This window comes from Lutjanus erythropterus, chromosome 13 (assembly GCF_056507025.1).
Source record: "Lutjanus erythropterus isolate fLutEry1 chromosome 13, fLutEry1.hap2, whole genome shotgun sequence".
Taxonomy (NCBI): Eukaryota; Metazoa; Chordata; class Actinopteri; order Lutjaniformes; family Lutjanidae; genus Lutjanus; species Lutjanus erythropterus.
In genome coordinates, this window is record NC_139329.1 from 24470738 (window position 1) to 24498457 (window position 27720).

The following is a 27720-nucleotide window of genomic DNA, read 5'->3' on the forward strand; positions in this document are numbered from 1 at the left end:
AGGTCCTGTTCCATCTATTATTATCATTTATCTGGATGCGCAGGCATGTTGGAGCTACTGGGATGTAAACAGCATAATATGTCCAAATGGAGAGGTTTAGGAAAATATTCCCACAAGTTTGTATTTCAGTAAATCCAACCTCATTTTAAATAATCAGGAACAGTGGCAAGTTTGGTTGTGTTGTTTACATTGAGTAGCTCCAATATGGCCAACATCCGGATTGAACAACGGATTGAACACATTCTATTGTAATGTGAGCTAACTGGAAGGGTTCTGCTACACTCAACTGGACAGGAACATCAGCAGTATCACCTGTGTTTTCACTACTATTTCTATTTCCAAAGGTCTATTAAGAATTCTGATACACTTGGATGCCAGAAAATAAATCAGAGAAATACTGTATGTGTTGTAAACAGAAAGAGCTAATGATGCAGACCAAACAAAGAGAATTATTATGCGAATACTTTATTATCAATGTGTGAATGGTGTTAGCTTTTTGTCTGGATATTAATAGTATATGAAAACTATACACCAAATCCAGACTCATCCTAATTTTGCTGTATAATTTCTCAAGTTGGTATTGAAAGATTCTTTATCTTTATATATATTTATATATATAATATATATAAGCCAAAGTGCATTTTCCGTTTTTTTCCTCTTGTCCATATACACATTGCACCATACATAAATAATTACATTGTAAAAATGACTCCGTATTTACAAGTATAATATATATTTCATATAATATATAAAACTTTATATTAAATCTAGGTAGATGATATTTGGGATAGTTTGTGGGATCCGTCTGTGTTATCTATGGTTGTTGAGGAGGATCTCCAGCCAGCAGGGGCAGGAGGTGATGAACTGTCTTGAGTAACAGGGGCCCCAGCCCTTAGCAAAGCTGATGCGCACACTGTTGGGGTCATAGGGTCCGTCCAGGAGGTCCGCCTCTGTGGTGTGCCTCAGGAGGCACGAGCGATCATAGTCAAACACCTTGATGGAGAAGCCCGGCATCACTTTTCGCACCACCAGAGTTCTGCTGTTAGGCACATCCAGGGTGGGGGAGTTGACAAATATGGGGTGCTCGCTGCGGTTATATGCCCAGACCCCGTCCGGCTCTTTGCTGAGGAGGATGCCGTAGCCGATTTTGCCTCGTGTGCGCTGAACGGTACTGCTGCGGTGTTCCAGGTTGAGCTGGCCCAGGCAGAAGCCCGTGCCCTGAGGTAGATCATAGAAGATGCTGACGGAGTGCTCGTACACTGTGTAGAGGCGACCCACACGTGTGCGGTGCTCCCAGTATGCCACGTTACACCAGTGGCTCTGCTTAGGGGCATCAGGCGACATACTGGCATCTAAAAGAGACAGAGACAGAGAGACGGTCATTAAACAAAACATAAACAAAAGCAAACAGAGCCAGTAAAAAGGAAGGCTTAAGTTTTTAGGGATTAACTATCTTTTTTTATTGTTCAGAGCAGATGGCCACACTATAAATACTGAAGGAGGCACTGTATTGAAATCTAAGCCTTGTATAAATACCACTGCATGCACATCCGTCCAACACACACACACGCACACAAGCTACTATACATATCCTGGGGGTGGAGAGTGTAGTGAGGTCAGTCTCGCTGAAGACCTGCAGCTTGCTCCCCTGCCTCAAGAGGGCACTGTAATGATTAAACACTGAGCACCAGCACTGAGGCCTCACTCACTGCTGCTCACACTTTCAAAACACATCATGTTTACTAAAATGAATGAAGGATTACACTCAGTGTTTCCACTGAAAGTTGGCAAATAAGACCCTGTAGTAGTGTGTTGGAGCTGGATTAAAAATCTACAAAAAAACTTCTTGAGAGGTCTGTTTTTTGCCTGTGCACACATCAATAAACACAGCTTAAGACAAAAACACTTTTTTTTTCTGTTGGCATCTGATTCTTAAACATTTCTGTCCAGTAAATCAGCTTGTTAATTCAGTTTTCATGGCTGCAGTCTGTGAACTCTTTTCAGTGACAGCCCTCAGCACTCCACAGTGAGTTACTGCTCCCTGGGTGGACTTCTATCTTCACTGTACTGAGCAGACACACAGCTCTGTCGACTGCTTTCAGAGGCTGCTTCAGTCCACGCTGCTGTCATACATTTATATTGCTCATAAAGTCTGTGGTACGAGGAGAGGAGAGAGTATGATCTCACATCCGTCTCTTCACTCTTTACTTCTGCAGAATGAGGGTGCCTCTTTCTCCTCTTCCCTCGTCTTCTTCACATTCCACTAGAGTGGGGGTGACGGGAGAGGGCCAGGCAGGGGGTCCCCCTCCCCCTCCACCCAGCTCTTCCCCCTGCTGTGGGCCCAGGGACGGCATTCAGCTCCCTGACAACTTAGCACAAGCCCGTGACCCGCTGACCCCCCAGCCTTCATGCTATCAGCTCCCATTAACTCACACACAGAGTGATGCCATTATTTTGCTTCAGAGAGTCTATTGGCACAGAGGATTTAAAGCCTGGGCCTGTGGCCCCATTCCTTTCAGTCTCTCTGCTCTCAGGGCTTAATGACCGCCCGCCCCATTAACAAACGCCTTTAAGGTGGAGCATCGCAGATCCACACAGCAACAAAATGCCTCGCTCACCTCCCACCCAACTAAACCTTTCTGCTGAGTGACCCACGCTAGTAAAGTTTATACAAAGATTAGCAAAAACGTTGACCAGACTTGCACAGACAAAACGCCTGCTGGTTCAAGGCTCTCTGTGCTGTAGAGGGGGGAGGAAAAGAGTGAGTGAGTGAGTGAGTAGGGACGTGTGGGGGTGGAGGGAAGCTGCAGACAGGCTCTCTGTGTGTTTGCGCACACACTGATGGCTGAAATGACCCCCTCTCTTCAGGGGCCCCAACATGCATGTGCCATTAGTGAATTCCACACTCCAGCTCCTCCACTCTGAGCTCAGCTTTTACTTCAGCGCGGCTAGGCCACACAAAGAACTCAGCCCCAACTTGTTTATGGCCCTCTATTGTCTCAAATCAAATGGAGCCCACACATCAAGGTAAACTCACTTTGAAACTGTGCACACAAACACAAAAGACCAAATGGCTACCGTCTCCTCCTTTTTAGATGGGAAGAATAAAGCAAAAACAATTTGGTCAATAGTGTCTAGTTTTCACACGTAGCCTGGAACTGAGGTAGCCAGTGAGACTGCGAGGACCAGGAAGAGGAATGAGCAGGACAAAGGTTAGAAATGTATCAGATGTTAAGCCTGAGCCTGAGGGAAGACAATGAGCACACCATGAGCCAGGCCTTTTCCTGTCGCTCTGTTGTGTTAAGCGTCTACGTGTGCCTGTGCGCACATGTGTCTGCTCGGATGGGGAAGAAAATCAGCTGGCGTGTTTGTGTTTTTCTCCTGGACTTGTGTGTTTTGGCTGGGTGGGGGTGCTGAGGTGAGGCCTCTGAGAGAAGAACTCATTAGGATCTCTTTAACAGAACCAAGCTATCACCAATCGGCAAACTGTTTGAACAACATCACCACAGCAACTACAACCAGAGATCTACTGATTTCTGCTCAATCTTCTTCAAATGCTCAGATTTTTAAGGAGGCCTAATTTCTTCAGTGATGTTTAAATGTTCTGTAAATGTTTATCTACCTTTTCCAAATTGATATGAAGTTAGGCTTAATTAATAATATGTGGCCAGAAAGTGATAAACACTTTTAGAAATAAAGGTGCTAACTAGAACCATAGAGGGTTCTTCAGCTTGGTTTTATAAGGGTTCCACCTGAAACTATTTTATAGAGTTTTACTTAGAACCCAACATATAGGCTTCACCCAGAACCCCCTATGAGAAGTTCCCAAGGAGAAACCTTCTATAGTGTAATGGTTCCACTCAGAACCCTGTCTGAGGGTTATATTCAGAATCTTTCCACGTTCTAATGATGCTACCAAGAATCCACCCAGGGGTTTTACTGAGAACCTTTTTATATTATAAGGGCTTTTATCTAGAACTGACACAGAGGGTTCTACCAAGATCCCCTTTATATTCCAACGGTTTTAACTATAACACACTAAGGGGGTTCTACAGAGAACCTTTTTTTTAAATTCCAATGGTTTAATCTAGTACACACTCAGGAGTTTCTACCTTGAGCCTTTTTATATTCCAAGGTTTTGTTATCTGGAACACTCTGAGAAGGTTCTAACGAGAACCCTATTATATTATGGTACAAAGAACCCTTGATGAAGGAGTTCCTCATGGATTTAAACAATACTTTCTTCCAAATAGTGTTCTTTGGATGTAAAAGTTTTGTAATGGAACCTTAAATCTTACAAAGAACGCTTGGCTAGCATATTCTTCAAAAAATGTTTCATCAGAATCAAATGGTTCTGGGTAGAACCTCAGCCCTTAAGGAAGAACCCTTTGGAACTCGTATTTCTAAGAGTGTTGGCCAGGCCAAGGCCAAACCCGACAGTCAGACATGAGGTGATGAAGGTAGGGCGTGCGTCTTCCTCCCCTCTGACCACAGCAAAGACACCCAGCTCTCTTGAACTCCATGTTGGGTTTTCAGAGGGTCTGCTCAGGGTGGAGCCATGACGGGCTGGGAGCAATTACTGGTGCTCTGCATCCATTTAACCCTGCCACCTTTTAACAGCTCCGTTTACCCATTAGAATAGTAGCAAATGTTATTATTGTTATTTTATTCTCAAAAGCCTCTCCTCTTAGTGTCAGTCTCAGAGTGTGTGGACGCAGCCACAGTATGACCGCTGCACGCCATGTTCCTGGAGCCAGGGGCAATGATCTGAACATGTGAAGGAGTTAATCAGCTCTCAATGCCTTACATAACCAGGCTCAAAGTGCGAGGATCAAAAAAGTGGAGATACATAGATCTGTGGAAAATGTTTTTTTCTGCAACATTTTCCGTGGCAAACAGGAAATACATGGAATAACGCAGATAGAGTTTGAGCAATATGATAAGGATAGGCTCTGTTTGGCTTTCCCTCAAGCACCAAGAAATAAGTAAACATTACAACACTCACAATATAACAAGCCCACTCACACGGTTATAGAATTAAAGGTAGCAAAGGACGCCTGCAACTGCACGTACTACATGTCTGAATACAGTCACACAGTAAACAGAGATATTTAATGAACACTACTCCAACAACAGAGAGCATTTGGTGTGCAGGGCTTGATTTCCACAACAAGGCGTGAGCTCCATGGAAACCATGTGAAATTGTTGATTTTTCTGTTTCCCCGCGGCCTGTCTGATTGGAGGAATTCAGAGTATCAAAAGCAGGACATCAGATCTGACAACAAACACAGACTTAAATCAGTTCGCTGGAACTCAGAAAGCAAACAGTGACACATGAACAAGGATTGAGACATCAGCTATATGAGGTTCATCTGCATGAAAAATGAGAGCGCATGAAGATAATAAGCAGTGGAGGAAGAGTTCAGAGCTTTTACTTAAAGGGATAGTTCAGCTTATTTGATGTGGGGTTGTATGAAGTACAACACCCGCAATTTGGAGAAACAGAGAGAAATACAATCATGGAAGTTAAGCAATGTCCTGCTGTGGACAGGGTCAGCACCAAAAGGTATTTTAGGACACTTAAAGGGGCTGTCTAAAAACACCAATATAAGTACATTTATGCTATATTTAGAATATTTTCATCGCTTTACTTTGCCATCAGGAAACATGAAACTGCTGTTATACCAGCCAAATACTGCTCTCCTCAAACCAACCAAACTCCATAGGAGAAATCAGTAATTTTACTTCACAGAAAATAGGAGTTAGGGGTGGCTGTTTAGCTCAGTTGGTAGAGCGTCCGCCCCATGTGTGGAAGCTGTCAGTCCTCTGCAGAGGCCATTGGTTCAACTCCTGCCTGTGGCCCTTTGCTGCATGTCACCCCCCCTCTCTTCAACCCCCTTCCTATCTACTCTTCAGCTGTCCTATCAAATAAAGGCAAGAAAAGACCCCCCCCCCCAAAAAAAGAAAAAAAAAAAAAACAGGAGTTAGTGATCTACTGCTGCTTAAGTCTGTTAGTTAGGTTGTGTCATTGTGAGACATCTGTGAATACAAACTATCCTTTTAAAACACAGAAGTTAGACAATAATAGAAACAAACTAACCGATCAAGGCAGCTGTAAAACAGCAACTCCCGTGTTCTGTAAATTGCTGATTTTGCCTTTGGAGTTTGGAAAGAGCGATATTTGGCTTTCATAATGGTGATTTCCTGTCAGAAAAGGCTGTTTAACAGTAAAGTGGTGAAAATATTCTAAATATAGTGTACACTTTTGCTGATACAGATTTTTTTGAGATAGACCTATTTTAGGTGGCTAAAATATCTTTTGTTGCTGACCGTGCCAACAGCAGTACATTGCTTAGCTTCTGTGCTGGTGTCTCTTTCTTCTAAAACCAGGGCTGTGCCAATCACCATCTACTGTATATAATACAAATATTATGAATAAGAACCTTATACAAACCCACTTCAAATAATCTTAACTATCCCTTTAAGTACAAGAATCTGTAATACAAAAATATTCCATTATAAATAAAAATCATGCTATGTGCTATAAAAATGTCACTGAAGTAAAGGTATGTAAGTATTGGCAAAATGTATTTAAAGTATCATCAGTACTTCAGAAAAACTGTGACACTATGACATTACTGGTTACTGATGCATTCATGTATAAGTAGCTTTTTACTGAAGATAATATAGGCTGCTGTGATTGTCACGTGCCAAAGAAACTGCAAACACTGACATGATTATAGTTATTAAATCGTTTTTCCAACAGAAGATCAACATGCCATTAGCACAGCCCTTAAATATGCCTATGTTAAACACAACTTGCCCCAGCCTTTTCCACAGGTTTACATATGGGAAAAAAAGCAGATCGCCCTGCTGTGAGTTCCTTGCACTCGAGGGCGAGTCTGGATAATTACTACTAAGTACACAAAAATGGGGGCTTGAAAGTTTCAATGGCAATCCTTGATGATCATCCAGTAATGCTTTTAAAGACAGCATGAAAAGGAGGGGGAGAAAAAAAAGGGCAGAGGGAGAAGCAGAAAAGAGCTGCCCCGGGGTAAACACAGCTCCACAGCCTTGGAGTGAGATGAATGGGAGGCCGAGTGTCAGGGACAGGCAGACAAACAACAGCTTCCCCTCCGTGCTAACATCTCCCCACCAAGCTCCGGGGCCACCTCCATTATACTTCATCTCTCCTAATCCAAAGCGGGGAGCAGAGATGAACTCATTCCTCCAAAACTTTGCTGAGGAGGGAGGAAAAAAAAAAGGAAAACACTGTTGCCAGTCCCTTTAAGCAGCGCAGTCGAGGGGAGGAGAGCAGCAAGGAGAGGAGGGGGGGGGGGGGGGCAGCAGTCTCTCATCCTGTGCCAAGGATTAGATTCCCCTCCAGCTATTAGACTCTACCAATGAACTGATAGGCTGGGGGGCTGGTGGAGAGGAGGGGGGGTATGAGGACTGTGTGCCTGTGTGTGTGTACATTGTGGTTGTGTGTGTGAAATTTTAGAACAAATTATTTTTTTGTGCATTCCTGTGCCTCCCGCCTCCTATAATTTGTTAGATTTAACTTTCTTTTACAGCTGCAGCAACAAAGTGGAACCGAAGTCAAAGCCTCCTCCTGCTGCTCAGAGTACTGTATGACTTTAACTCTGTAGACAATGGTTCCTACAGGCCCACTACACTCACACAAGTAAAGGTGCCAACAAACACCATAAAGGGTTCTTCGGCCCGTTCTCATAGGAGAACGTTTTTAGGTTCCTGGAGGAATCTTTTTTAAACCTTCCATTAGAACCCTTTCAGTGAGTTCTACCGAGAACCCAACAGAAATAGTTATACTGAGCAACCATCTGTGGAAGGTTTCACCCAGAACCGTCTATGAGAGGTTCTACAGAGCTCCATTCTACAGTGTAATGGTTCAACCCAGAACCCTGTCTGGGAGTCCTGTTTAGAACCTTTCCACCCTCTAAGGGCACTAACAAGAACTCACCCAGGGGTTCTAATGAGAACCCTTTCTTTTATGTTCCAAGGTTTTAATGTAGAACCCACTCAGGGGGCTCTACAGCAAACTCTTATATTCCATGGGTTTTAATTAGAACCCACCCAGGGTGTTCTACCAAGAACCATTTTATATTCCTGGGGTTTATCTAGAACCTACAGAGAAGTCTCTTATATTTCAAAGGTTGCATCTAGAATCCACCCATGGGATTTTACAGAGAAGCCTTTTATATTCTAAAGGTTTTATCTAGAACCAAACCAGGGAGCTCTATCAAGAGCTTTCTTATATTCCATGAGTTTAATCTAGAAACATTTTATATTATGACACAAAGAACCTTTGACTAAAGAGGACCAAGGATCTCAACAATCCATCGTCCTTCCATAAACGGGGCCGTGGATGAAAAGGTTCCTTAGACTTACAAACTACCCTTGATGAAGAAAAGAGAATTCTTCACAAGCAAATGGTTCTGAGAAGAATGTCAGCCGTTTAGGAAGAACCTTTATTTCTAAGAGTGGATAACCTCTGAGCAGGCCACATTTAGGCTGGCGTCTGGGCTATCGCTGCCATCAAAGTCGGCTTTATCAGACAGACACGCTAACTGGAGCTGCTCTTATATGTCTATGGATTTTCTCCCTGAGGTCTGGCCTTTCTCTGCAGAGAGAGATAGAGACAGAAAGATAGAAAGAGAGCTACGTGCCGGGAGAAAAACGCTGTGGGAGCCGGAGAAACTGAATCCAGCCACCAAGCCTGGCTGGTCACAATGGGAATGCTTTACATTGTCATCCACTTCCTCTCCACTTTCCCTCCGTTTCTGTTTTGAGATGACCCCACGAGGGAGGAAAAAGTGCTGAACCCTTGATAGCAGATAACTAACAGAATCCATAAATTAAATCAATAAACAACAGAGGGTGTAAAAAGAACAGGAAGCTAAGGAGGCTAATGCGGAGGAGCCGTCTAGGCGCGTGAGTAAGAGACCACTGTTTTGAGGGAGATGGCTCTTTGTGCAGCTCATTTCCTCAAAGTTTCTTCCAAAGAAAGCTCTGCAATGTGTGTCAGAGATGTAGAGCACATAAAGTGATGGTGGTGATGCAAGTGTGAGGCCTTCGAGAGTCCTTCAGGGCATGTAAAAGCTCTGTGAAAACTGCAGGGGGATGTTTGTAAATGTCATATCTACAGGCAGCGTGAAAGGCCGGCGAAGTCTGAGAGAGCACAGAAAGCAAAACACTCAGCGAACATCCTGCTGGGTGGCTGTGCCCTTTCACCTTCTCATACAACCTATCTGTTTGTGTGTGTGTGCGAGTGTGAGTGTGTTTGTTTGTGAGTGTGTGTGTGAGGGAGGTTCGAGCCAAGAAGGCTGGAGCGTTTGAGTAGAGGAGACCCTGCACATTCCTGAACCCCCCCACCCCCCCTACCTCCTCCTCCTCCTCCTCCTCCCCTCACTGTGCCTCCTAACTTCCTACTCTGGTTAGGGCGGTGAGGGGTGGAGGGGTGCAGCAAAAAGGTTGCTTTCTTTCTTGTCCTTCAGGGGTCGTATTTGACGAAACATTCTCGACAAATTACACGTCACACGAGAGAGGAAGTTTTGGAAGTGTGGTCTGAAACTTTTACATGCATACTTTAAACTATTCTTTTATTTAATTTAGGGCTTCAACGATTATTTTAAGTGCTGATTAATCTGTTGATTATTTTTTAGTAAATTATTTGTTTATAGGGGTGTAAATCACAGGTTTCATCACAATACAATATTACATTGATTCTTTGGACAGTGACACAATATTTGCTTATATCACAAGGTCTCTCATAGATGATCAATATGAGACAATATCATACGTCCATTTAACACATTCAGCTACAGAAAAAGCTGTCACTCCTTTTCTGATTTTGGCCATAAAAGAAAAACATCCTTAATTGTAAATAAAGTGCTGTAAAGTTTACTTTAAATGGACTCCACTAACACACATAATACACGGCTTAACAACAAGAACATGCAACAAAAATATAAAATCTACTCAAGAACTGTCAAGGTTCTTGTCACCATTATTATCTTAGGCCTATGGAATTTGATATTACCTAAATTAGCCTAGCAGCTAGCAGATTTTTCCTCTACTCACAGTATGTAGTATGTATGTATGTATTATTTATACTCTTTCTTACTTTAAGTCAATGTGTCATGCTCCTGACAGAAAACCACAGTTGAATTTAAGTCTGCATGCACATTTTTTTCAACCCAACACTGATGCTGCTAATACTGCTGTAGCAAGAGCAACAAGCGGACTGGCTGCTTGCCATTATCTGCTTGGCCCTGGCACTGTTTGATTGTTTAGTAAGGAGGTGTGCTTGGCCAGAAATGGTGACACAGACGTGCCATGGGTATATCAAAATAAAGGCATATGTTAGAGATGCCAATATGGATCGATGTTTTCACTTCATGCTATTGGATTGTTAATATCTCAATCAACATATTGATCTAGATCGGTATATCACTGCTCCCTCAGTTCTTTGATCTATAAAATGTCAGAAAATTATGAAAAAAAATAGTGCTTTATCTAAAAGCCAAAGACGTTTGGTTTACTGACATAGAAAAATATTCACATTTAGGAAGCTAATAAATTATCAAAATGGTTGTCAATAAACTCAATAGTTGACAACTAATCCATTAATTGTTGCAGCTCTAATTTAACTCCTACTTTTGCTTGAGTCAAAAGCAGGACCCTACGCTGAGGAAGGAAACCGACTTCAGCTGGCCTATATACTCTTGCTATGTTGGAGACTTGGTTTCAAATGAACAATAACAAGGAACTCTATTATTACGAGTTATATTAGTCTGACTAATTTAAGGCGAAAGGTGGGTATTTGGTTTCCACCGGGCTGGGAGGTGGACCAGCTATGATGGACAGAGTTGCCGTTCAAACAATGGTTTCCTATTGATCGGCCCAGTGGATCAGAGTCTGTGAGGAGAATGTGTTCTGTCAGGATAATGTGGCACCAGAGTTTCTGTTTCAATCACAACACTTGCTGGGCTGTAACCCACACTGCTCCACCGCGGGCATCCAGACACCAGCTCCCCAAACAAAGACAACTGTTTCCCCCCATCTCCGACAAGTCGGCCCGTTCACAACAAGCAAGACATTCATTAAAAATGCAGGAGTGAACATTTCCAATAATTCACAAAGTCCTTCCCTGTCAACATCTGCAAAAAATCTTGAAGCTAAAGGGAATGGCAGGATTTCATTAAGTAAATTATGTGCTGGCAGTCACAGAGAGGGGAAGAGGGGGAAGCTACAGCCAGACCTCTAATCTAAACCGTACCCTGAAATGCGACAGGCTGACTGCACGTACTGAGACACACGGCCAAGCCTTCAGAAATGCACACAAATAAAAGATAAGTGAAACACGCATTACAAAAGTAAATACAATTTTCCCTGGGGAGCATAATCAATGAGAATTTTTACATGTTTATGACCTGTAATAACTACTACTTGCAAAAACTTGATCTCAGAGAACAGTCTGCCCTGCCAAGTTGTACTTTATGTAGAACCTGAGGACATACATACTTGTACATACTCTAAGCCATTGTAAACAATATGTTATCATGGGTGTTTTGCAGGACCGTCACTCAAAATAAAGATTTTCTGCTCTGATTTAAAAGGCGTCATCTTTCGGGAACAAGATCAAAGGCTCCAAATTATGTCTATCATACTTGGCCCCATGTTAGGACAAGGGAGTGGAATGAAGACAGAGCTCAAGTAGATCAAGTACAAGATAAGGAAAGAGAAAAAAATCCAAGTCCCTGTCTCTCGGTTTACACACGAACAGTAGACAGAAAATTAACAAGGCCTTGATGCACTGGGAGTTTACTGTTCAACAATCAACAATGAGCTCCTATCCTTTCCCTCTGGCTGTAAAAGGCTTGTGTAGAGATGTCGAATGACACGGGCCCCAACAGCTAATCCACACACAGCATTCTGGAGGCTCAAAGAATGCGTCGGCTATTCTGAGTTTTAAAAATACTGACAGCCATAGGTTCAGGCACAACTGTCAATGCTCCTCTGGGGAGGAAGGGGAAAAAAAAAAAATCTTACATCTATTTTCGCCAGCAATCAGACCACAGGCCTAAATCATAGCCGGCCAAGGCCAGTGTCTGGATTTATAATTGTGGGTAAAATGGTCAGAAAATAAAAACAGCATCCACAACTGGCACCTCCTTCACGACTGCTTGCCAGGCGTTGCAAGGCTAGCACATTTACAGTGGCCAGCTCAAATGGGAGTATTGTTCCCCCTCTCAGCCTTGAGAGGAGGCACACTAAAACACTAAACTAACAGTTGGACATTCCTTACATTTTTAATGGCATTGCACACTCTTTATTTGTTGCTGTAACCCTGTGCCCTGAGTTGAATGAATGGAGCCATTGGTGGAGGCTGGTGCAGCGCTGCGGTGTGAAGGAAGAGAAGATGGTAACAGCAGCCCTCCCTGAGCACACGACAAGATTAGCTCACTTACTTTGTTTGCTAAGGTAGAATATGGGGCAAAAATTATAGCCTGTGCACACCTGTTATTTCTACAGACTTGTGCTTTCTATCTGTGCGGTAAGGCCTGAAATGAAACACAGTCTAGCTTATCCTGCCTGAGCACAGTACATTCTGTAAATCCAAAATGACAAGCACAGCACTGTGAGCTTAAAGACTCATATGAGGCTATAGATTTATCTTTATCTGTGAGCCCTTCAGAAGTTAGTCAAACACCCAGCAGAACTGGCACCACACTGGCTTGCCAAGCGGAGACAGATAAATACTAACCTCAGCAGGCTAGTTTCTGTTGACATATAAAGGGGTTTCAGGCCTCTGCAAGGACTGCTTTAGATTAGCATGACTTTCACTCCGCACGTAGAGGTCACATTACCTCACGGCGTCTCGGACCTGTGTTGCCGGTTCACACTGAAAATCAACTCTTAGAGCAAATTCAGTGTAACACAACCTCAACACGACAGTTACACGTAGCATTTTACTTGCCTGGAGCCAGTAAAATGTTACTTCAAAAGTAAAAAGTCAGTTTGGGCAAGAAGCTTTCTGACCCACTTGCCCAGCCATAAAAAAACAGCTTTGCACAGAAACAGCTGGTTGTAATGTCCTTCAGTAAGATACTTCATATTTTTACACTTCAGAATTTGTACCTTTTCACATTTACTTGAGTAAAGAAATTCAGTACTTTGACTTTTTTTTTTCACTTTTTTACACAAGTATCTGTACTTCTATTAAAAAAAGTGCTCACATTTCTGCTGCTTGACACAGGCAGCCCATCCTTACAAATTTTCTCTATTATAAACTTTCAGGAAAGTGTTTTGCTGTTAATCTTGACTTGGCCCACATCTTAAAGTCCTTACAAAACCCAAAAGAAGTTGGAAAACAAAAAATAAAACATTCTAATGTAATGGCCAGAGGACCTCATTGCAATTTGACAGATACGTACAAAACACGTAACACCCTTCCACACACAACAACAAACATGCTATATTAATGAGCCACTAGGTCATGCAGACTCCACCGAGGATCCTCAATGTCATAACCCCTGGGATAACAAGTTGAAAGTGCATTTCTGGCACACCACAGTCTAACAATGCTGAGAAAGGGAAAATGAAAAATGGCCTTATCGCTCTTATCAATGGCTCTTTTTCTATGTGTATGTGTGTTACGTAAGGGGAAACGGAAGCCAGCCTCCCAGGACAGGAACGGATACTTGAGACGAGGACTGTGGGTACAGGCCCTACACCACTACAGAGAGAATAGAGCACAAGACCCTTCAGGATGTATAGCTGCAACCCTCCACCCCCCCCCAGCTTAAAATGGACTCTGCAGACTGGACATGACAAACGGATGAGGAGAGCCCCCTCATGTCCCCCGAGATGCTGGCCTTCTCTTCAACATTCCTCAGTCTCCCCCCACTGTCAAAGGGGCAATTCACCGCCCTACACTGCTACAAAACCCAGGCAGCTTTTTAAAACAGGATGTTTGTCTGAGGCCTCCTTCCCCTCAAATAAACAATCCGCAAAACCTGATTTCGGGAGGCAGGGTGGAAGCACTCGAGTCACATTATTTCCACATCCCGTATCCTGGAGCACTGGGGCTCCTGAGGGAGTGTGGGCGGCCAGGCGCTGGGAAGGCTCAGGGCTGCGGTGGAAACCTGAGGCCATGTGCCAGGCTGCAGGGGGAGATGAGCCCAGGCTGCATCACTCTGGGGTCTGTGGGACGGAGCAGGGGGGATCATGCCTCGAGGTGGGGAGGGGGACATCGCAAACATGCTGATGCAGTTGTCACTCCATCAGACCATACCTCTGTCTGAGTACTGCAGAGTCAGTTTATTGCTGCCACATCAAGGCAGCTAGATAAGTGATGCGTAAATCCGATAATCTGTACCAGTATTGGTCCGATACCGACCACAGTCACTGGGTCAGATATCGGGGGGAAAAGCATAATCCAATACGATCCATTAGTCTAAACTATCATGTAAATGCTTAACTACAGGCTACACTGGGTGGTGAGTCATATCCAGTGATTTACGCTGGAATTATAATTCCTTTTTCTAAAAATTCAGATATAAACTTTTGCATGAAGTTGCACTTTAATTTACATTTATGATAATTGAGCAAGGCTGGCCAATCAAAAATGCTGCTAAAAGTTCTGTGTGTGAAAAAATAAAGTTTTTCAGAACCGGGTCATTAGAGGAAGTCAAATATTTGTTTCTCAGTCTGAGCATGATGTGTTTGCAAACTGCATCCATACCAATGTATTAATGACAGCATAGTTGTTTAAGAGAGGGAAAAAGACGGTATTGGTATTGGTATTGGCAGATAGTCAAGGTAGTGATATTAGTATTAGTTGGGCTACAAATGTGCTTTCCTCGAGCACATTTGTTTTCTGTCTCCATCAATAGCCAACTGTTCGTTGTTTGAGTAAACTACTTGCATCTTGTTAGCTCGTTTATGGCAGTTTGTCATAAGCTTTGAGGAGACTCAGGTAGCCCGCTGCAGACAGGTTACTGCAAGGTGAGGTATCATGAAAGTACAGTACTACTTGATTAGTAGAGGTGTCATAATTTCAATATTAATCAAAAATTGATCAAATTGAGCTTTCACTTTCAGTAATCAAAATAAAATGTAGAATCTGTCATTCCTGCTATACTTTTTCCTCTCTACTCCTCCTTACTTGGGGTGTCCAGGACTTCAAAGACAACACAGTGTAGCTTATGCGCCATTATGTGACACTTTTTCAATGAGAATTTGAAAACGTAAATGACAGTCATCAGTCAATAACACAAATGATCTGCTGATCTTTACAAATCATGACTCGAGAGTCTAACAATGATAGAACTGTCAGTGCAAAAAAAAAGTTTAAAATTGAAAAATCAAATTGAACCCTAAGCATAAAATCAAAAGTCAAATCGAATTGTGGATTTGGAAAATTGTGACACCCCTACTGATTTGCATAAGTGGATTATTTAAACAGAATTTGTATAGGAGTGCTTCTGTCCCAAGCTTTTTGATCTTTTGGGCTTTTTGCCTTTATTGTGATAGGACAGCTGAAGATATGCCAGGACAGGGTGGTAGAGAGAAGGGAAGACACGCAGCAAATGGGCTGCAGGCAGGAGTTGAACCAGCAGCCGCTGCAGAGGACTGACAGCCTCAATACATGGTGCACATACTCTACCAACTGAGCTATAGGGACACCCCCATATAACCTTTTTGATGACTGTAACCATGATCACTATGAGCCGTTTCCACTGTATTCAACTGAACACGATGGTTGCTATGCTATAAATTAATCATTTGCCTGTGGATTTGGGTGTGCTATGAATGATGTCACCTACATTATGTCACTCAGCATCATGAAAGAGAGAAAAAAAAGAGCACAACTTAAAAGAGCTGTCCATTAAATACCAAGGCCACTAATACAGAAAAACTGAACAAAAGATTTCAGAACAAATCAGAGGTGCAATCTATACCCAAATTTTTCGGATGTGTGCAGTAGATAATATGCTATTTAATTAGTTCCTAGCAGAAGTGGAATCACATGCCTTCAAAGTCAGATCAACAAGTCCGGGTCTAGTCCAGTCTAATCTACTTTAATCAAGAGACGAATCACATGCCTTGATTAGACTGTCTAATTATTCCACGCATTTCCACTGTCTCTGACACAGACAGAGGGAATGGTTTGATGCTTAGCGCTGGCCTCTTCCTGACACAGACAGGCGGGCTGTGATTAGTATTGACTGCGCAATTTAATTTGCTTTGCCCTTGCATGTGAATGTATGTCAGTAAGTATCTGGACTTCCCTGAAGAAGAAACATGGACTTACAAATGTATAAACAAAAGCTTTACAGATGTGTCTTCATGGTCCCAGCACCTGTGTGCTGCACACTATAATTTCCCTGAGCAATCTGTTGTGTGACTCACACAGGGTCCTTCCCATTTATCTACTAACTGCCTTGTTCTGCCTGGAAGAATCAGTCAATACCAGAATGGACCTGACACAGTGCCTGTCTGCAGACGAGACATCCAGAGAGACAGCACTGGCCTTTCCTCCAGAGACAGGCATGCAGACGGAGGAGAGCACCGTATGATTACTGTGTGGGAACCTTGACTACCTGCTGATGAGCTCTTCCAGCACTTTGTGTAATCCACGTCTAACAACGTTCAATCTTTCCGCTCCTCCAGTCCAACTTTCCTATGCTCTCAGGAAGGGGAAGAAAAGAGGAAAATAAAAAAAAAAAGAGGACAGTGACTCAGGTCACTCTGGATGTCCTCTTGGTCACCTGACCCAGCAAATCTGAGGGAGCCCCTCCATTCACATGGGTGATCTCAACTCACACCAACTTGAGCGTGTACACACAGTGTTATGCTGACAAATGCCACTGGGTTGACTGAGGACACAACCTCTGATGACTGAAGAATGTAGGCAGGCTGGAGCCATGATCCTACAGTGGTCTAAACCAGGCGCAAAGGGATGGCCTGCATCATTTACTGTACATAAATATTGTTACTATCACTACACACAGTGACACTGGTCTCTCTGAAAAAGACTTCAGTAACTGAAATTCTTGAGACAGAGCACAAGATGGCCAGAGCAGTTTTACAATAAAGAAGGGACAAACATAAAGAGCCCCTAATGTCAGAGACAATGTAACTGACATAATAAAGTCAATGCGTAGGGGGAAAACACCCCCTCAGACAGTCATACAGGAAGCAATGAGACCTGCTTCAAAGGGCTTCACTCTGATGTCCACACGACAAGGCCCAGGGAGTGAGGAAACAGGTGTGCGGGCAGACTGGGAGGGTAACACCGTCAAAGGCACATTCTCTCACACACACAGCGCTAAGGTATACTATGTATGCACAGAATCGAAACGCTGTCCCACTCATGACGTAAACACACATCACAGAGTGCCTGGTGGGGCTGTCTCTCTCCCAGATGGTGACACAACCATGTCTAATAAAAGGCTCAAAGGGGTCTTAATTAGGGCTGAACAATTAATTGAAATTTTAGTGAAACTCCAACTGGTCGTTTTAAGTTAAATGTCACCTACATATACTACAGTACAGATCCCTGCAAAAATCACACCATAATCATGTTAATACGAAAAAGAGAATCCATCTAATACTGTGAATCATATCCTGAAAATATTCACTTTAATATGATAACATATGAAGAAAAGTGGGAAACTAGATCTGATCAGATTTAAGAGGCTGAAAACATTTTCTGACATTTTTGCATTAAATAACCTTAACAATCAATCGATTATCAAATTAGTTAAGTACTTTTTTAACCACTCGCCCAGTCAGGCAAGTAAACTGCTCAGTTTACTAGCTCTACATGGCATTTTAATTGGCAAACAAGTGATCACTGAGCCCTGCAATTAATAAATCAAAATAATCCTAATCAGATATCGTTTCAAAATCAGTCCTATTCCAAATGTCTATGACCACACAGTGTTTGAAGAGTATCAAACTAAGACATTAATGCAAGAATGTGCATACAGGAAAGCTTTTCAGGAATGCATGAGTAAGAACATTTTAGCATGTTGAACAAGTACAAGAATCAGCCAGGGGGACGAGAGAAATGTATGTGCACTTAAACGTAACTCTAACATTAACTTAACAACATAAGAGTGTATTGATTTAAAGACATATCCCCTATTAACATGGCACTAAATAATCTAAAGCAGAAGCAGAACTACTTAAATTCCTTTGAATATTTTGTTGGTGTGGTAGAACAAGCTTATCTACCAAACCAACCAGTTCCGATCTGTCTCTGCCATTGTGCGATGCAGAAGAATGCTCAGTGGGTATTTCTGTAGCCCTGGGCTGCAAACTGTAGTTGATTATTTGACTACACCCCACCCATCCACTCAGTGCCCCCCAGACTTGCTTTTAAGAGGTTTACTTGTTCCTGCACGAGGGGTGGAGTCTGGATCCCATACAACTCCGGTTACACACAGCCAGTCTCTCTACGAGAGCTGCAGGGGGATTCACGGGGGAAGTCATCTCCAGGTCAGCAACATGTTTAACACAGGATAACTTGACAATATGGATTACAGGCCTGTATGTTAAAGCCGAACTAAGCGGGAGGCCTCCAGGCGTTCAGTCTTATGATGGAATATGCTCTGACTAACTAGGACACAGACTTGGTGGAGAATCTGCATCACTGACAAGATGCTAATGGTTTGTTTCACTTGATATGCACACTCTTTTGTATCTCAAACCAAAGAACCATCATATATCGGCTTGGGGAACGTCCAGATTTATTGATAGTATTATTTAGATTATTAGATTTATTTATAGTTCAGATTCTTTGAGCATCCTCTTGTGTTCTTCACATCAGTTTTGTGATATGTTAATTACCACAGATAAAAAATACCAGTGGAAACAATAAGCTAAGCTAATTTTAGGTATATACCAGTAACACTGGAAGCCTCTTTTCTGGTTTCTTGAATATTTTGGGGATTACTTAGGCTACTTTACTGTAATGATATAGAGTATGTCATCCTTGTAAACCTTGTGAAGGAATCTATAGGCAGAATCGAAATTAAAATTTCTTATTGATCCCTTTGGAATAGAGCTGCATGATAGAGTAAAAATACTGTTATACTGTTTTTGTGACATGGAATACAGTTAGTGGGAATAGTCATTTTTTTCATCAAAATTTATTTCAATCTTCACTGAAAATATTCTCTTACATCTGAAGAACAAGATTTGTGGGTCAGAGCATCTCTGCAGCACTACAGTAATTCATTACAATGCTGTTTTGCCACACATTTTTGCTTTATCAAAAAATTGCAGCTTCTGTGCTTTAGATATTGCACTTGGCCTTGCAGTTTCAATAATATTCCAGTTAACTGTGCAGCTCTACTTTGGAATCATAGCTTTTTTGGAATCGGTTCTCAATGTCCAACCCTAATCACACAGTCCAAATACAATGTTATCAGAGACAAACTGGAGACACAAATTAGCTCACAGAGCAGAAAACTACCACCCCTTAGAGCACTGGTCATTCTCGTTCCCTAAGTCCAAGTTAGCTGAATGTGACACAGCCAGTGCAGAGTGATCTGGCCGGGCCCGTACAAGCAGCAACACAGTTGGAAGAAACCAAAGCCTAGCATGTCTAGATCCTCCCTCCTCACCACAGTCTCTGAGGAATTGTGGTGCGCGCTCTGACAAGCCCCTCATTTGTTGACTCAGGGAGTGTCGCCGGGCCATGCTGAGGTGGTGACAGCATGTGTACTGGGGAGGAGGGGGCCCTTGCTGACTGAATACTTCACTGCCAGGTAGCCATGTCAACTGCTCAGTGTCCCAGCCTCTGAGCCATGGCAGACCCTTTAACAGGAAATGCTGTTCCCCGAGCAAGGGAGCAAGCCCCAAAACGAGTGCTGTGACTCCCCGTCTGTATGGTACTATGCGTGTTGTAGTATGAGGGGGGAGGCATGAGAAAGGAGTGTTTCATTTCAAATCAGAGGACAGGACTGTTTCTACTCGCTTCCTTTGGTGTGGCCCCATTCACAGGAGCAACTCCATTTCCCTGAACCCTCCCCTCCCTGCAGCCCACTTACAGCCAGGCTAGATAGAGTTGTACATGTGAGTGTCTGCGCACATGCATGTGCACAACTATGTGTACTTGTGTGTGTTTTCTGAGTGAGCTTGGATCTTATTACAGTTTGATCCCACTCAAATATTTCTGAAAGAAAAACAGAGGAGGGGAGGCCGGCTCTGTGGCCAGCGCACACGCCCCGCTGAACCTCTGCACCGCTCACAATGAAACCTTTATCTTTAAAGCTCGGACTGTTCGTAATGGCCCTTAATGAGACAGAATAAAGTGCAACATCAAAATGAAATTACCTTTGTAAGTTTGCGTATTCATCCACATAGACTCAAAAGCTATGCAGAAGAGAGCACTGAGCTGTAATTATACCTCTCTTTTCTTTTTTCCAGACTTAATTTAACCGTTTCAAAGCCAGAACAACAAAACGATGCTGAACACTGACCAGAGTCATGCAAGCTCAGTGACAAAACCGTGATTCGCAGATTGTATTATTTTGATTAAAAGCTATATGCACAGATATGGACAAAGGTACTAAGACACAGACAACAACATGCAAACCCATCAGCCAGCAACCATCCAACAAATTAACCTTTGTCTTATGTGCTTTATTATTCAAACTAGCTAAGCTAAGCTCCTAAACCCTGTATAAATAATCTTTACCATGTGGATACTCAACATTCTGTCCAAACAGGGTAATCAAATATTATATATTTTGCATCTATATATAGCACAGCATGTGGAAGCTCATTTTAATGTGATGTGTCCATAGTAATACAGTAATTAGTTAATTTATTTAGTTATATAAGCTAGTTAATGTGCCATTGTACCAGCCCTACTACTTCAAACAGCTGCTCACAAATATACCCGAAGTCAAGTCAAGAGAGCACTTAAGTTGCATCTGATATATGTAATTAAATTATAAGAACCCTCCTTACTTCTATATACTGTATTTCAAAGGACAAAAATGTTAGCATTTGATCATCCAGAACTGTATGTCAGGCTGGATTTGAATCATTTTTATGGCAAGGCCACTTTGGCCTTTGATAAATACAAATTTATTGGGGCATCGTGGCCGAGATGTAGGGCACCAAAGCCAAAGCCAATGGTGCAATAACTGTAAGTGATAATTACATTGCATGAGGACAAAACAGTACAAGCACAGTTAGCTGATAATTAGCCTGATCAGCCACTGTCAGTAATTAATGCAAACACACATTATTAGATTGTAAACCACTGACCAAACCAATCACTATCCACAGTCAGCTTCAGAAAGCCTAATTATAATTTAGCAGTTACCCAGTGTTTCTATAGTTGTAACAAAATGTTAAAAACCACACATTTGCTACTATGGCAACAAAAACTCCCCCCCAAAAAAACAAAAACAAATGCCCCCATACACTACAACTTGTACTACTTACAAAATGTACAGCACACAAGGCCATTAAAGTCCTCTGAGAAACTTGTTTGGCAAATTACTTTAGTATTTACAGACCGGCTTCTCTGGCATGACAAACTTCTTATAATCATTCATTTCTAAAATCAGCCTAAGACATTTCAGATATAATCGCCTTATTTGTAGCCTGACAGACAGCTGGAGAAACACACCCACCTGAGAATTCCCCTGGTGTGATGTTTGGTGAGCTGGCTGCCTCAGTTTCAGTGTAAGACAATGTGGAGTCTGACAGATCTGTGGGGAATAAAATGATAAAAATTAGCTTTTCAGTCTCCAGATAGTGACAACAGCTTTTCTCTCTAATCATTAGCCCAAGAAAGTGAGTCTTATTTCAGATCAAATTCAAAACAATTAACACCATGTTGGGCTTCATCCCACTGTGGATAACCTGGCACCTCCACTAACAGGATTTACCTGATGACATCCCCCCAAATGCCGCCAGAAACCTCAGCTGTACTCAGGCTTGCAGCCCCAGCTAGCAGCCAGGCTCCAGAGTCCCAGCAGCCCACAGTACATACTACCCACACCATACTACCCACACCGGCTCTGGCTGGCATGCTGACATTATGCCAAATGCTGGCCTAGGTCTCATCTCAAAGCCACCATGCAGATTGTCAGTAACTGTGCCCAATTACAGCCATTAAAATCCACCACACTGTCTTATTCCTGTTTATTCCTGTTAAACCAAAGCCCAAACAAAAGACTGGGCATGCCCTTTGCAATTTTCAGGCTCCGAATAGCTGTAATTATTAAAAAAAAGATTATATATAAAGTAATTACAGTTCCATAATTACCTGGTTACAAGTCAAAACACATACAATCAAATATTAAAAGCAGAATTCAAATGAACTCTAACAGGTCAGGATTTAACAGAAAGCATTCTTCAGGTGCCACAGCGCTCATCTGTCACTTACCCAGTGGCTTGTGTTCTTCATTAGGGGAAAGCCTCGAATAAGGAGGTGGGGGTGACTCTGTAACACAAAACAGTCATGTCAATAACCTAATAAAGGGAAGAATTGCTCTTTAAAAGAATAAAAAGTCTGATCAGACTTTACAATCCCTGCTGTCAAGTCACCAAAGTTAAGAAAGTAACATCTGTGTAACTCAAACTTGAATTAACTGTTTTGGGGTATAAGAAGATCTAATTGGACATTTCTTAAATGTGAAATATGCAGGATTTTCCTCAAAACAGAGTGTACAGAATGGTCTGTATCTGCAGACAACGTGCCTGCAATTTATTATTTTCTATTTTTCTATTTTGCATCAGTATTTAACGACCCGGGAAAGAGCCTCAACCATCAACTCTCTTTCTGGCGCATTTACAAACAGCAACTGGCAAATCCTGCATATTCTACATTTAAACATTTTGGACACATGGACTAATATACTATAAAATAAGAAGTGTGTGTTAACAAGATAAAAGCCCCTTTAGTAAAGCAGCTGTCAAAGCTGATCAGTGAAATACCTGTTAACACCTTGTAAGACACATCATGTAGTCTACACTCTTCTTTATGCATCTAAAGATCTTAATCTATTCAATGTTTCATATTACAGCAATTCAAAGGTAAAAACCATTGTTTACAACATCATATTTTGTGTCAAGTTACAGTGATGAGTCTTAATAAAAGCAAAGAGAAACATGCTAGCACAAGCTATCATTAAGACTTCAACAAATAACTAAACTATTGAAACATTTTCGGCTCCATTTCAAAGTCGACATCAGACTACAACTGAACTCTTAGAGCTTTGTGTCTGCACTACAAAATGTAACCATTTTGTTAAAAAGCTCATTAAAGAACTAATAATGCCAACAGAAAAGTATGCATTTGTTTCTGGTATTAAAGCGTATATTACTTAACCAAAGCAGTCATCACAACAACCACAGAGACAAACCATTTCTTTTGGTTAGTAGTGTAATGAATCTGAGCAAAAATCTCTGCTTTTTAAGTTCATTGTGTTCAGAGACCTTGATTTTATCCAGTAAAAAGAAAAGAAATGAAGAGAATAACTTGCACAAGAAGGAAAAGAAGCACAAAGGAAAGAAAACTTTGTGAGCACACTGTGACCTCGCCTACAGGGAAAAGGGGAAGGAGAAAAGCATAATAGCAGCGGGTCCTTTAAGAGTGGCGGCAGTAATTGCTGGGATCTGAACTCAGTCACTCAGATACACAGCTAGTCAGTCTGGCGCCAGTAGTATGCAAACTGTATATTATCACCACTCCTTCACCTAAATAGCATGAGGGGACCTCCTTAGGACAAAAGGGCTTTTAAAGCGCAACTTGAAACTGATCTCATTCGAAAAGTATAATGCCTGGCAAAATAAAAGGAAAAAGTTTTTGTGCACTTCAATCCAAGCTCTCTGCCACACATACATATTCTGTTTTATTCTATAAAAACTCATATGCATATAAGCTAGACTAGCAGTTTATTTACACATAATTATAAAGTTAAAAACAAGCAGACTGAACTGCAGTTGAAACATGTACACAACTTATTTTGGGGCATGTTTTGAGTTGATTAAAATGTCTTTCAGTTAATGTCTATTTCATGTATTGAATGTTATTCTCATGTGATTCAATTTTTTCTTACTTCCACATTTACAAACAATGAAAAAAACAGTGATTAAGGTCTTGATTCAAAGCCCCCCTTCTTGAATAGCATGAAAGAAATACCAGCTCTATCGGGCCACGCATGAGCGCATGTGAGCTATGTCTACTACGAGCCTTAGTCCCAATATGGGGTATGTGCCCCTCTCCCTCTTCTTACAATTCATCTTGCTAGTTTTAGTGGAAAGAGACTCACCACACATAGCATGATATCCACTTCAGCAGGGGGAACAAATTCCTTTCTCTTTCTCTCTACCACAGTCTATTCAAACCAACAAACACTGAGGTTTATCAGTAAACGTGGAGCTCTAATCAATCACTTCTTATCAAGTTGGACAGTATGGTGAGACGTGAGGCACAAATCAACATCAGTTTCCCACATATGCATGCAATAAATTCTGATATTGTTGGACTTATGACTTTGAAGAGCGTGTCATGGCCAGCTGGCTCTAGTAAACATGGATGTTATGGAAAATCCACCTCCTGTGCCAGTGAGGAGACAGAAATACTGACGCTTGCATCTTTACACATGATACCACGCCTTGTCATCGGGTCAGCAGGGTCGAGTGGCCCAGCGTTTAAGGTTTGCCAAATCACAGGCTTGTCCCCTGCCAAAATTGAATCTGTCTAATATAGGTCAGGGGGGTTCAGCCATAGATAGCTCATTGATTGTGGAAATGAAGTGCAAGCCTCCACTACAACACCAACTGAACTGACCTATGGCACCAGGTTCAAACCTCTGAGTGAGTGTATACAATCATATAGTATTGATAGATCGGCCTACCTGCCAATAACCCTGCAAGAAACAGAGGTAAGAACTAAACAAGGATTTATTGACAATCACTCTGAAGGCACTGACATATTCAGACACATTAAAGATGTCATGCACAGTGTGGAGGGAACGAGGGAATTTATAAAAGACTTAAACCTAGAAGAGTTGTAATGACAGCAGCAGTCCAAACAAACGCTCTCTTTCACTGAAAGGCTTTGCAGGCCAGTGTGAGTGATGCTGTTGCGTAGAATCAAACTGCTGAAACACAACTTTCTGGGCAACTGTAATTTTCAAAAGTGACAATGATTTAATATCTTGCATGCATTTTGGCATTTTTCCTCAAATATACTTAACTCAGTAAAGATTGCATCAGAATAACACCACACTGGGTTATGTTCCTCAAATCTACCTTGGCTCATATCCCTCGCTCAAAGTGATTTTATTATTGTTCACCTTGCCATAAGCATGACTTTAGTAATCATTAACTATTTAATCAAACGGCCAACCTTTCTCTATCTCTCTGTATGCAGCAAACAATACCAGACAAAAAAACAAAACAAAACAAAAAAAACAACAAACCCCCCCCCCCAAAAAAAACCCAAAACAAAACAGGGAGATAGGGACAGATTCTCTGAGCATATTTGAAGGCTGTTTACAGTTTTACAATCTTGAAAAGTTCATTTTTGCCATGTTAACAATTAAAATGACTTATTCAGTGCTCTTTTTAATCATGTGGCCGAATTAGACATGCAAATGGACAAAACAGGCCTAAGTGCTAAGATGTATCTGCAGGATTTTCTTGTATATTCACAGAACACAGGCACATTCAAAAGTAGGGTGGCATCCTAAATCAGGGGTTCCTAAACTTTTTCAGGTCAAGGACCCCCCAACAGATGCAGGATAGACCGTGTACCCCCCAAATTGACAGGATTTTGTCTTAAGGAATCCCCCTTCTTAGTATTTTTTTAGGTTTGAAGATGATAAAGTCTTTATAGTCCATCAATGATTAAACAACAGTCACTACAAATTACAATCAATCTAAACAGCCAACCCTGTTTATTCCCTTGAATGTCTCAAGGACTCCTAACAGTCTCTGGACCCCTGTTTGAAAACCACTGTCCTAAATGAAAACTCATAAGAAGCTGCTGTTCAAAACAAGAAAGTTAGAGGCAACCGATGCTGGAAAAACAAACAGGATAGACACAGATGGAATCTGTTAATGGACTACCTTGGCAGCATGTTGGCAGGCCTGTACAGTTTTCAGACAGACAGTGATGCTCTTACCTGGCCCACAGAGCCGACTGTAGTGATAGGGGTTGCAGCATACTGTTGGACTGTCCAGGGCCCCAAAGCTCTTACACTCACAGAGCGGTTTGAGCTGAGCAGGGTGCTGGAGGTCGGACCAGCGGTACAGTTTACACACAAGCAGCTGTGGGGATGCCACATGGCCGCCCAACCTCAGCTCTGTCCGGGAAATCATAACACAGTCGCTGGGCATCCCTCCTCTGGACTCCACCGCCTCCAGTAAGGTATCCAGCGCCCTTTCCTTTAGCCTTTTTAAAAGAGAGTATGTGGCTGACTTCAGTTCTTGCTCCAACACCGTGCGTGGCATCGCCTCCTGCGCCTCCGGAGAGCCGCTGTCCCGCGGTCCTCCGAGGCTCCTCAGCACGAAGTGACACGACCCTGGATCCCTGGTACCCTGAGCCGTCTCTGGACCCCTAAGCTCGGAGTGGTCCCGATCTTTAAATAAGCAGCAGGTCACTGTCCTGCACTCTCTGTCCTGTATGGAGCGGGGGCTCCCCTGCTCTTGGACGCACACCGCACCCCCATCTTGGTCCGACGTGACCCCCAAGCCGCTGCTCTCCACGGGGCTCCGGGCGCCCACACCCCCTATGTCCCCAACAAGAAGAGACCCGCTAGGGGTCATCGGTCTGAGCTCCGTTTTGGGAATCTTCTCTGGGTTGTTTCCGAACAGATCGTCCCTACAGCCCTCACTAGTTTTGCCATTTCCATCTTCCCCCTCTGTATCTGGGATCAAACGGCTTCTCCAGAGTCGCCGCACAAGACCTGAGCGTTTCGTCCTGAACATACGACAACTTGAAAATCTATAAGGGGGTTTTATTCTTGTACGGATATCCGAATATTACACACACCTCTCCGGTCGTTGCAAAACATTAATGTCTGTGAAACGCCGTGCAGTGCATGCACAGCCGACTGACGAGCATTGGTGGCAAAACCGCAACATTAGACTGAAGGCGATTTTGTTGCATCTACAACAACAAAATCGCGCAATAAATGCACTGCAGCATTCCGATCAAAATGCATTCATGTAGCTGATTTTACTGTAAATAATGACTTATTATCCAGGATCGCGGCGGAACTGACTGTTTATATGTTTGTTACGAGCGAATAAAAGAAGTGGGATACATAATAACATAACATAATATACTTAGTAACATAATCCAAAACCAGCAGCCTTCAACCCGACACGCCAACTCGCAGCCTCAAACAGTTTCGGACTTTTAACAACCTCAAATCTACTTTCTACACCGGCACGTAGAGCATGAGGTACTTCGAGGCGATTTAATCCCAGGAAAACGCACTGGAAGTCAGGATCCTTGTCGTCTTCTTCAGATGTCAGTGCACTTCTTTTTCTTTCTTTTTACAATCCCAACAAAATATCCATGCGAGCTGGAATTACATGAGGAGGATCAATCCGGTCCTGCTTCTCTACTCAGATCTAAACCAAACTGCAGCTCCGATCCCTTTCTTTCTCCGTTTCTCTCTCTTTTTCTTTTTTCTCCCCCCTCTT

General features: G+C 42.5%; 1 protein-coding gene across 1 annotated transcript; it reads right to left on the reverse strand.

Moving 5' to 3' along the window:
• Positions 1–449: 449 nt before the first annotated feature.
• On the reverse strand, positions 450–27720 carry smad6b (SMAD family member 6b). Its single transcript, XM_084733823.1, has 4 exons — positions 26193–27720; positions 22445–22501; positions 21687–21764; positions 450–1352 (listed from the first exon to the last, which is right to left on the reverse strand). The coding sequence occupies exons 1-4, from the start codon at positions 26995–26997 to the stop codon at positions 811–813; spliced, it is 1482 nt and encodes a 493-aa protein (XP_084589949.1). The 5' UTR covers positions 26998–27720; the 3' UTR covers positions 450–810.

What these genes read in the sequence shown, in the direction of transcription:
- smad6b (XM_084733823.1), bottom strand. Translation starts at nt 26,997, where the DNA reads ATGTTCAGGACGAAACGCTCAGGTCTTGTGCGGCGACTCTGGAGAAGC. An exon ending in CAGTCGGCTCTGTGGGCCAG is followed by an intron (nt 22,502 to 26,192) that starts GTAAGAGCATCA and finishes TTTGTGTTACAG; the next exon opens with AGTCACCCCCACCTCCTTAT. An exon ending in TGAAGAACACAAGCCACTGG is followed by an intron (nt 21,765 to 22,444) that starts GTAAGTGACAGA and finishes TATTCCCCACAG; the next exon opens with ATCTGTCAGACTCCACATTG.